The sequence below is a fragment of the Nematolebias whitei genome, chromosome 9 (genome assembly GCF_014905685.2).
Source record: "Nematolebias whitei isolate Nwh7 chromosome 9, NemWhi1, whole genome shotgun sequence".
NCBI lineage: Eukaryota > Metazoa > Chordata > Actinopteri > Cyprinodontiformes > Rivulidae > Nematolebias > Nematolebias whitei.
Window position 1 is genome coordinate 51,727,812 of NC_056506.1, and position 11,180 is coordinate 51,738,991.

The following is an 11,180-nucleotide window of genomic DNA, read 5'->3' on the forward strand; positions in this document are numbered from 1 at the left end:
ACACTGACTGTAAGACACTTTCTGTAGGACACCGTAGGACACTGACTATAGGACACTGACTGTAGGACACCGTAGGACACTGACTGTAGGACACCGTAGGAGACTGACTGTAAGACACTGTCTGTAGGACACCGTAGGACACTGACTGTAGGACACCGTAGGACACTGACTCTAGAACTTGGACTGTAGAACACTCATTGTAGAACATTGTCTGTAGGACACCATAGGACACTGTTTGTAGGACACTGACTGTAGGACACTGTCTATATGTGATGGACTGAAGGTCTTTGAAGGTTCTGTGGTTCTGACCCTCTGGACCCTGTGTTCTTGGCAGGAATGGGTACTCGCTGTACTGCGCCGAGCTCATGGTGAACATGAAGGACGTCCCGAGCACAGAGCGCATGGTGCTCTGCAGCAAACAGTGGAAGATGCTGACACAGAAGGAGAAGGACATGTTTCAGAAACGCTGCGAGCAGGTCGGTACTGTCCAACATGTCCCCACCTTCACTCTTCACTCTGGACTCTGATGGATCCGTCTTGTCTTGACAGAAAAAGAAGCAGTACGACGTGGACCTGCAGCGGTTCCTGGAGGTGAGCTCATTTTCACAGTCATCAACCAGGAAACTACTTCCTGTTTGTCTAAACCTCGCCGTGTTTCAGAGTCTTCCAGGAGAAGAGCGAGACAGAGTCCTGTCAGAGGAGAAAATGGGTGGGGCCAAGTTGAATGTGGGCGTGGCCTGTAGCCCACACAGAGCCAAGTCTCCATCAGTAAAGGTCCAGCTGTCTTCTGTTTGCTCTCTGCTCTGTGGTCCCAGAGCCGAGTTTAACCACCAACATCCTGTGATCGTAGGAGCGCTGTCGGGAAGCCGAGCTGGAGCCATGGATCCCAGCTGGACAGCCCAAAGACAGACGGGACGGGACAAAGACAGCAAGGCTTCCAGAAACGCCCAGAACCGCTGAGGAGATGTGGCAACACAGTGTGATTGGAGACTACCTGGCTAAATTCAGAGTGAGTTCCTTTCAGAGTAAAAGTCTCCCAACTCTGATTTAATGTGATGTCTAACCTGGTTTTGGTCATGTGACCCGCGTGTCTCAGAGTGACCGCAGGAAGGCCCAGGCAGCCATGGAGTCAGCTTGGAAGTCCATGGAGAAGAAGGAGAAGATTCCTTGGATAAAGAAAGCAGCAGAGGACCAGAAGCGTTACGAGGTTCAGTACCAACCCGTGGTCAGTGAGCCACGCCCCCTCCTACTGAACCCACCCACAAATGTGTAAAAACAACCCACAGTCGCCCCTAAAATTGAGATAGAATGATTGTTTATATTCTGACTCCTCCCACAAGTCCTGACCACACCTCCATGTCTGTACTGACTCCTCCTCTGAGTCCAGTTCCTACTTTATTTATCCAGGTCGTCTCATTGAGCCACTAGAACTCATTTTCTAGAGAGACCTGTTTGGGAGCAGATGGTGGGGGTTAAGGGTCCAGAGTGGGGCGAATGAGGTTGGAGGCAGGTGTGGGTGCTTCACCTTTTCCACCCACATTTTTTGATGTTGTCAGTCTGGGGAGTTGAACCTGTGACTTTCCGATCACAGGCCCATCTTCTCTAACCTCTGCACCACCACTCCCAAAAACTTTTAACTCCTCCTCTGCGTTCAGCTCCTACCTTCATGCCTGTCGTACCTCCGTTTGCCCTCTGACTCATTCCTCTCGTCTTCATGTCTCTAGGCTCTGGCATACTCCATCTGAAGTGGCAACATCGGCTGTCACTTCATTCAACCTTTATCTCTACAGGTTGATCCCATTGAGCCTCCAGGACTCATTTACAAGAGAGACCTGATTTAACAAAGAAAGATGACAACAATGACAAAAACAGACAATCATAAAAGAGGCGTACAGATTTAAATTTATTTTTTTTTTACAAATCAAAACAAAATAGCAACCAAAAGGACAATCAAGAGGAATAGTAGCAAAAAAACAGTCACATTATAAGGTGACGTAGAAAACTAAAAACAGGAACATCTGCAGGAACTTATCAGATGTTTGAAGCCACTTAGAGAGGTCAAAGGTCGAGAGCTTCAGGTCTTTTTACAAGATATTCCAGGAAACAGGAGCGGAGCAGGAGAAGGTCCTTTTGTCCAGTTCAGTCCTCACTGAGGGAACACTGCAGGTAATGATGTCCTGAGAGCGCACGCTGTAGCTGCACTCACACAGAGACATGTAGGAGGAGATGTATGAAGGCAGCAGACCAGGAAGTGATTTAAAGATGAAAATGTACCAGTGAGAGAGTCTGTGTGAAGTTAATGGTGACCAGTTAACCAGTGGATACTGGGTGCAGTGGTGGGTACGATAATCACAGCCAGTTATGAATCTTAGTGCACCATGATAGACAGCATCCAACATCTGCAGCATCCAACATCTGCAGGGTTCTTGTAGGACTGTCCCCCAGACAAAATTGAAAACTAAAGGAGATAGAGCCTTTTCTTCCGTGGCTCCAAGACTTTGGAACTCTCTTCCTCAAACTCTCCGATCACTGGACTCAGTGATTTCTTTTAAAGGTTAGCTAAAAACTTATCTTTTTAAATCTGCTTTTGCCTGATTTTGTTTTTTGCTTTTGTTTATCTGATTTGTTGAAGCGTTTTGTGATTTTTATCTTGAGAAGCGCTATATAAATAAAGTTTTACTTACTTACTAGGAGCGTTCATGTAAATAATGTCACTGTAATCAATGGAGGGAAGGAAAGTCACAGATACAAGGTGTTTCCTAACATTCAGAGTTAGACAGGATCTGTTTCTGAAAAAGAAACCCAGTTTAACTTTCAGTTTCTTTACCAAGTTTTGATGTGCAGCTTAAAAGAGAGATGTGAGACGACCAAGAGACTCAAATATTTATAAGAATCAACAAACTCAATGGGGACACCATTTGAGGATAAAATCGGAGGAAGAACTGCTGGGACCGACTTCCTATTTGAAAAAAGCATCCCTTTGGTTTTGTCGGTATTTAGGACAAGTTTGAGGTGGAACAAATCAGACTGGATGTAGTTGAATGCAGATTTCAAAAGCTGGAAAGCCTTAGCAACAGTTTTAGCTCGACAATAAACAACTGTGTCATCAGCATAGAAATGTATGGATGCATTAGGGATGTTTTTACCTACATTATGTATGTAGATTGTAAAGAGGGTGGGTCCTAAGACTGAGCCTTGTGGTACACCATTGTTGACTGTTAAATAACTGGAGGAAGTACCATTATGTTGAACACATTGCCTCCGGTCTGAAAGATAGTTAGAGAACCAACCAATGGTGTGATCTGAGAAACCAATTTCTGAGAGTTTATGACACAAGATGTTCTGATCCACAGTGTCAGAATCTTTAGACAGGTCTAAGAAAAGTGCAGCACAATAATCCTTAGCAATGACATAGTTGCATGATGAAAATTGCTTAATTTTGTTCTCAGTGCAGCTCCGCTCCTTCTCGACACAAGGACCAGGCCAAACCGTTTCTCCCAGGCGTTTGTATCAAGTATTGTGTGATTGGTCCGAGGTTTTCTGGGCGTGTTTGTCAATGAGGAAATGCGCTCTGACATGTACAACTTTTCAAACACTAAATTAGGCAAAAGGACAAAATCTCCTAGATGGAGATTGTGCACACATTGTGCACGGAGGAGTCTGTCTGCTGAAAAGTGTGGCACTTTCTTCATGATAGATTTGTGGCTAAATGGCAGCTACAGGGATGGAGTGGCAGGAAGAAACCCTCACGGTGAGGTGTACTGCAGTGGGAGTGACAGCGAATGTCCTTAAACCATGTGACCGCGAGTCGACTGTTCAACTTCGAATGGAGTATGCTGGGCCCTTCGGTCTTCTGAGTTGTGTTGTGTTGCACTGACTCTGGGTGTCCTGCAGAGGGAGCTGTTTGAGATAAGGACGCCTGCTGCCAGTCAGAGGAAGCCCAAGTTTGACGGTGAACCAAAGAAGCCTCCGGTGTGAGTATCAGCAACTGTTGTTCCAGAATCAGCTTTATTCTCATTGCACAGTTAAGTATAGCGAAATTACATTCCGTACAGCCATCCGAAGGGTAGACGGAGGTGTACCGGAGCTGCAGCTTCTATGAAGCGCTGCCCTTATCGTGTAGATAAGAAAAGGGGAAGAAAACACGGAGAGAAGGTATAAAATCTCTCACACGGGCAGCAAAAAATATTACCTCAGCACAAAAGCAACATAGAAATAATACATTTTGTGTGTGTTTTGGGCGGGGGGGGGGGCGGGGGGACCAAGAGATTGTCCATGAACACTTCCAGGTAGTTTCCATAGTCCTGATAAAGGATGTTACAGTGTCTCTCAACCGGTACAACTCTAATAGGGTTCACAGATGTTCTTGGGGGGGTCAGCAGGAGTAGAGTGTCTTGTTTCCATAACATCCAAGGAGAAATTGAGCCAGTCCGCCTTCCGAGGCCAGAGCCAGATTCAGATTTCAACATTGTTTTGGGTCAGGCGGACAGAGTCCCTAGTTTTTTTTTCCGAGCCCCGGCAATTAGAGGACCGACCCAAAAAAATGAAGACTTTTTTTTTTTATTAAGCTTTTACTGCTTTTGTAAGTAAATCAGTTTGGCATGATAGTTTTAAAAACATAATGAAAGAAAGATCTAAGATTTATGTTTATTAACAAGTCGGGATATTCACATACAAAATGAATAGCCTAAAGAATCAACTCTGAAGATCGGCTATTATACAGATGAACAAAAATATTTTTAGAGCAAAATTATTTGGAAAAATATAGAACAAGGCTATTTTAATTGAACACGCTGGTCACTTCGGCTTTTATAGATTCTGCTACTTCTTTCACCGCAGATGACAGCAGGTGCAGAGACGTGCGCAGCAGGTGATCAGCTGATCCATCTATCCATCCATGTTATCTATACCCGCTTCTTCTTTTTCTTGTAGCGGGGTCGCTGGTGCCCATGTCCAGCAGTCACTGTGTGAATGGTGGGGTACACCCTGGACAGATCGCGACTCCCATTTCAACCGAGTCAGTGGACGTGCACGGCCGGGGACAGGTGTCCATCTGAGCTTAACGTGACTTTTTTTAAACCTCTTTAAACTGGCCGGTTAGACCGACCTGCCTCCTCCTCAACAAGTAGATTAACACAATTTTGTATTGTGCATTTAGTTTCATTTGTGCTGTACGATTCGTAAAACCTCAGAAGCCTGAGCCCACGTGCGCAATTATTGCGCAATGCGTCAGCGATCTCTTCACAGTCTGATTAACTGCTGCTCTTCTTTCTTTCTTCATCTTCTCAACATATAAACTTACTGCCTCCTCCGCTACATGTAGATCAACACATTTTACATCGTACATTCTTAGTTTTAGTTTTGTGCTGTATGATTCATAAAACTGCATCAAAGCCCAAGACCGGCCCGGCCCGCACATTAATCACATTATAACGGCCTGGACCAGTCCTAATCCGTATCGGTCCGGGCTGGGTTTTGAGTTAGAAATGACAGCTGTAGTCAGGCCGAGCTCGTAAATTTCCGCGTCTGCCTTTTACCGTCTTGTTAGTATATCTCATGGCGACTCCAGACGAATTGTGATTACTTACACCGAAGTCAGGCTTACAACTTCTCCAAGATCTATTCCTTCCAACCGACCGTGAACACTGCCAGAAGTTCCACAGTTCTGCCTGCTCAGCTCTGATACAGGCCCACAGATAGTTCGCACACAGTCTTGAGTGTTGCCAAGCCCGGCACACGTTTTTTTTTTCCTTTCCTTTCCTCGGCGAAAGCACTCTTCCTCCTCCGCTCCTTTCCCTGCTTGCTCTTTGTCTTGTGAACCTTTTTCAGAGCCCTTTTGTTGTACCTTCCGAATTGTAAACGATAGATTTGGATTTCAGCTGGTCTCTCAGCACAATTGATCAAAATTTTCTAAAGAAACAGGGTGAAGGGGAGCCCTCTTACCTTGTCGGAAACATATGTGGATTTATGATAACTGGATTCTGCTGTTTGGAGCTGACAGGAAACTGGATTGACAAATTTGACGACGTCAGCAGCTGTTTAAGCTGCCTGGAATGTGTGTGTCGTGCTCATCAACACTCAGACTGTGTACGAACTATCTGTGGATCCAAAGACCCATCAGGACTGTGGTACTTTGTCAGTGTTCACAAACGGTGGAAGAAATAGATCTTGGAGAAGTTGTAAGCTTAACTTGGCGTAAGATATCACAGTTCGGCTGTTTGGAACCACCAGGAGGTGCTAGTGAGACTTAAGGCTGACATGGAAACTAAGAGCTCAGCCTGACCCAAACCATTGTTGGAATCTTAATCTGGCTTCTGGCCTTGGCCCAATTTCTCCTGGATGTTATGAAAACAAGACACTCTGATCCACCCCATCCCCTCCCCAAGGACATCTGCAGAACTTTGCCTCTGATAGACAACTGGATTGTCCATGGACAACTCCCTTAAACTCATGCTTTCGCTGGCTCCACTTGTTGCCTTCTTGGTGCAGCATCCTTGGAGATGCGAAGGTGCCAAAGGGCTGTCGCTCACCTGGTGGCTGTGCTGGGACCCCCACCCCTATCCACTCCAAATGCATTAGTATTAGGTCTATCCATGTTGCTTTTTTGTGCTGAGGTAATTTTTTTGTGTCTTCACACAGTGCCCTGTGAAAGGCCATGCTGTTCTCTGCGGCTGCAGTCCTAGACATCTTGTCCCCCCCCCCCCATGTATGTTGTCTTGGCAGGATGTACTGAAATTATTTTTTTCTTTCAGGATCAATAAAGTACAGTATTTTTCAGCCTATAAATCGCAGTTTTTTGCATAATTTACATGCCCTGCGACTTATTAGCCGAAGCAACATATTTATGGATTTTTTTTCCCCATACGTATAAACCAATTTGGCTGAGATGACGTTTTCATTCATTCTGACTGAAAAAAAAGAGCAGTACCATTTTCAGCCACTTGATGGCAGCAGAGTAGTAGTAGCAGTAAGGCATGCCGTTGTGTCATGTAATAGGTAAACGTGGCTATAATGACAAATTCAAAAAAGTTCAAGACAAAAACAACTGGACTTTATTTATTATACTTTATTATTTTTGTATTGAACTTTTTTGTATTTACCATGTCCTGGATGACTGAGAATCTTCACCAGCTATTAATGACACAATCGGCCTGCCGTAGACTACCACCTTCATTCCTCTTGCTGCTTGGAGCAACAGTCAAACCAGCTTCATTTCGCTGCACCGCTCTGGTGAACTGCAGCTGATTTGACCATTAAAGTGCATTTATTAAGTAAAAGTTCAACTGAGACACACCTTTGCTATAATTTCAAGCAAACAAATAATTGTGTTCAAGTGTTAATCTTGTTAAATTCTTGTTAGCTCTCCCGTGCACGCTCCTGCGGCCACCATTTGGCAGCCCATCAATTTTTGGCACAACACCGGCCCACATTTCCGGGTTGTCAGCAGTGACGCATTATAAATGCAACGTATTTATGGATTTTTCCACTATTTTAGACAAATATGGACGGATGCGACTTATAGAGCGGAGCGACATGGACGGCGGAAAACACGTTACATTGAATTCTAGACAGTTTAAACAGCTGCTGATGTTTCCAAGTGTCAATAATCCAGATTTACACCGACTCCAAAAAGCAGAATCCATTTATCATAAATCCAGTTATGTTTCAGAGGTAAGAGGGCGCTCCTTCACCCGGTCTTCTTGTTGAGAACATTTGATCAGTTGCATTGAGACCAGCTGAACAAATCCATAGTTTACAGTTTGGAAGTTTTGCAAAAATGGGCTCTGAAAATGTTCACAAGACAAAGAGCAAAGCAGGGACGGAGAGAGGGAAGAAGAGCGACTGTCTTCGTCGAGGGCAAGTCAGAAAAAAAATCCACATATTAGATGAACAGGTTGACCTTCATCACTGCTGAAAATCACTGGTTTTAAAGGTTTGGTGCCTTAAGACCCTCCCTCCTGCTGTCTGTCCAATAGGAGCGGGTATCAGATGTTCTCCCAGGAGCTCCTGACCAATGGTGAACTAAACCACTTCAGCCTGAAGGAGCGGATGGTGGAGATTGGTAAACGCTGGCAGAAGCTGAGCCAGAGTCAGAAAGACAAGTACAAGAAGCTGGTGGAGGAGCTGCAGGTGGAGTACAAGGCTGAACTGGAGGCCTGGGTGAAGGTGAGCTGCTCCACCACCACACCCAACTCTTGGTCCATCCATCCATTTTCTTCTGCTTATCTGGGGTCGGGTTGCAGGGGTAGCAGCTTAAGTAGTGAGGCCCAGACTTCCCTCTCCCCAGCCACTTGGGCCAGCTCCTCCGGGGGAATCCCGAGGTGTTCCCAAGCCGAGAAACATGTCCCTCCAGCGTGTCCTGGGTCTTCCTCTGTCCTGGCGGCCCCCTGCCGGCTGTCCGTTGGGTCGTGGCGGTATTTTTAACGTGTTTTCTTGTCCTCAGTCACTGTCGCCGCAGGATCGGGCCATCTATAAGGAGTTCTCATCCTCGGTGAGACCTGATCTTGGGGTGGGGAGGGGATTCCAGTCGTTCCTCTGTGTAACGATGTAAAACATGTTTCGTCAGAAACGTCGCAGCACCACTAAAGCCCGCTCCAGTCCAGTCACTAAAGTCTGCGTGACTGCGAAGGGGAAAGCAGCCGGATCGAGGGTGGTGCCACCTGGGGTCAACGTGGGCAAGAAGGCGATGGCGTATCGCGCCAAGGTAGCACAACACAGCTCTGAGTTTGGACTGCTGGGCCGCAGGTTGTGACTCTGTCTGTGTCCATCTGTCCCCCAGCAGGACATGTCCGACTCAGACGAGGAGAAGAGCGATTCAACGGAGTCTGACGAAGATGACGAGACATCAGGAAGCACAGAGAGTGAGGATGAAGACGAGGTGAGCGATGATTCAGAATTCCTTCATCCTAAACCGGCGTTCTGCTTATTTTTAAACTACTTCCTTTTTTCTGTCCCCAGAATGACGAGGATGATGATGATCAGACGTCCTCAGAGGAATCCAGCGATCTGGACTCAGATTAGCTCCACCCTCTTAATGTAGAGGACAGGCTGTGCAGGCCACGCCTCCTCACCTGCCCATCCAAGGCAGTGAGATGTGACGTGGGTGGAGCTTGATGATTTTGTTACCTGAGTGTTGTTTTTTTAATCCATTGTTAGTTTTTATTTGATGGATGTTTCAAAAAATGCTATTTTTTCCGGTCAAAGTTTTGAGGGTGGGGCTTGTACAGACAGTGAAGGGGCGGAGCCTGCAGGTTAGTTACCTCTGAGGGACAAGTCAGTGTTGGGTCTCAACAGATAGAAAATAAATGCACTTTTTCTCACTTCCTGTCTAGTTTCCTGTTGTGACATCACTTTCATCACAGAGTCCTGATCACATGACCCAGGTGAAAATGAAAACTCTGAATCAGTTCGGTTGGATTCAGCTTTTATACACGTTTATAGAATATAATCAAACCTCTGTGCGTCCGCCACCCGTTAACAAATAAATAATCTGACCTTTGACCCCAGCCTTTGGTGCATGCTTATAAAACCTCATGCATTACGGTTACCACAAGGTTAAAAACAGGCCCCTCCCCCACAGTCAAAATGGCTGACTCATCTACACCGGCAGCGCAGCCTGATGGGAAACAGCCCAGTTTGGTGTAGGAGTGTTGCAGTTGCCCCTGAGTTCTGACTGACAGGCACATGTGCAGCCGGTCATAGAGGGACCTCCAGCAGCTTCTGGCGCAGGTACTGCTTCACCTCCTCGATGCCATTTAGCTTCTCCAGCTCATGGTACGGCAGCTGAGAGGGGACAAGAAGGAAACATCTACTGAGCTCGTGCACCAACCCAGACAGAACCTGGATAGGTACAGTAAACATTTGGACCCAGTGGATCAGGAATGTTTCTATTAAACCTGTGTTGTGGTCGTGTGGGGGTCCAGTTCTGGACCTGTGCACTGACCTGTAGGATGATGTATCCCAGCAGCCTCAGGTGTCGGTCCCTCATGGCCCGTGACCCGACCAGAACCTCAGAGTTGTGACAGTAGTGCCACTTGTCGTTGACAGACATGATGACCCTGCAGACAGAACAACAGCTTTTTAGTCTAAAAACGTTACGTCAGGTCTTGGACGTTCAAAAAAAAAAGAGTTGAAACGTTTCATCCAAAGGACTTCTTCAGTCTGAGGAGCTGCAACAAATGGCACCTTCTCATGGTGGATCAACCAGTTTGTTGCCACCATGAGAAGGTGCTATTTATAAAAACTGAGCTGAACACAGCTGAAGAAGTCTTCCAGATGAAAGACGAAACATTTCAACTTTTTTTTTTTGAGCGCCCAGAGGACCTGACATAACTCTTTTAGATTTTTCTACCTGGATTATTGAGCATGCATCAGAACAGATTTTTTAGTTTCAACCCAATTCTGTTGGGACCCCAGAACAGGTTGGATCCCAGGTAGACTGACCTCCGAGTCTGTCTTGGCTCTGGTACAGTTTCTGGGTCCGGAAGGTGGAGCCGTGAAGGTGTCAGGGGCCCCCTGTCGGTTCCAGACCCCTCGGCATAGTTCGGGCCTTCGTAGAACCCGGGTAGCTCGCGGTCCGACACCAGAACCTCAGGGGTTCCTGCAGGCCCCTCGTCCTCCAGGATCCTCCCAATGGAAAAAGGAAACAAGGAGTCTGGGGCAAGACCACTTGTGGGTCCTGAGGCCCCGGGAGGAGCCGGACCCTCGGAGGGGGAGCTACTGAGTGTGGAGCTGTCCTGACTCTCCAGGGAGTGGTCCTTAGCCAGACCTGAGTAGTACTCAGCTGCAGGACCGTAGTACTGCTCAAAATCCAGGGACCCTTCATTAGACCCGGTCTGAGTGGGGACAGAAGCTGCTGGGGCCCCTGCAGTTCCACATATATGGTGGGCCTGGAAGGACTGGGCTTCTGTGGCTCCGCCCAATTTGTCCTCCTGACCCTGCAGCTCGGCTCGGTCCTCCAGTGCTGTGAACTGAGACAACTTCTGCAGCTTCAAGGTCACCGCAGCAACAGTGTCCTCAGCGTTCTCTGTCCCCACAGCAACACAGGACGGACACAAACCTGCTCCAGACCTGATGGGAAGAACCCGACCAGAACCATCCAGCCAGAGCACAAAATCTGTAGAGGAATCAGACACAACCAGGACACAGATTAGAGACAACCAGGACAGATTAGAGACAAC

General features: G+C 46.9%; 2 protein-coding genes across 2 annotated transcripts in view; one reads left to right on the top strand and one right to left on the bottom strand.

Moving 5' to 3' along the window:
* ubtfl (upstream binding transcription factor, like) overlaps positions 1-9,286 on the top strand; it is an 18,826-nt gene extending 9,540 nt beyond the window's left edge. The window contains exons 9-19 of the mRNA XM_037681437.1: positions 335-476; positions 550-591; positions 661-774; positions 851-1,009; positions 1,097-1,207; positions 3,895-3,974; positions 7,977-8,166; positions 8,444-8,491; positions 8,567-8,704; positions 8,780-8,878; positions 8,959-9,286. Coding sequence (XP_037537365.1) covers positions 335-476; positions 550-591; positions 661-774; positions 851-1,009; positions 1,097-1,207; positions 3,895-3,974; positions 7,977-8,166; positions 8,444-8,491; positions 8,567-8,704; positions 8,780-8,878; positions 8,959-9,021 — 1,186 coding nt within the window. The 3' untranslated portion in view covers positions 9,022-9,286. The remainder of the gene's footprint in view (positions 1-334; positions 477-549; positions 592-660; positions 775-850; positions 1,010-1,096; positions 1,208-3,894; positions 3,975-7,976; positions 8,167-8,443; positions 8,492-8,566; positions 8,705-8,779; positions 8,879-8,958) is intronic.
* A 126-nt stretch (positions 9,287-9,412) lies between these two features.
* fastk (Fas-activated serine/threonine kinase) overlaps positions 9,413-11,180 on the bottom strand; it is a gene marked incomplete at its 5' end in the record, with an annotated part of 34,481 nt that continues 32,713 nt past the window's right edge. Inside the window, 3 exon segments of the mRNA XM_037682485.1 lie at positions 9,413-9,783; positions 9,944-10,058; positions 10,444-11,116. Coding sequence (XP_037538413.1) covers positions 9,697-9,783; positions 9,944-10,058; positions 10,444-11,116 — 875 coding nt within the window. The 3' untranslated portion in view covers positions 9,413-9,696.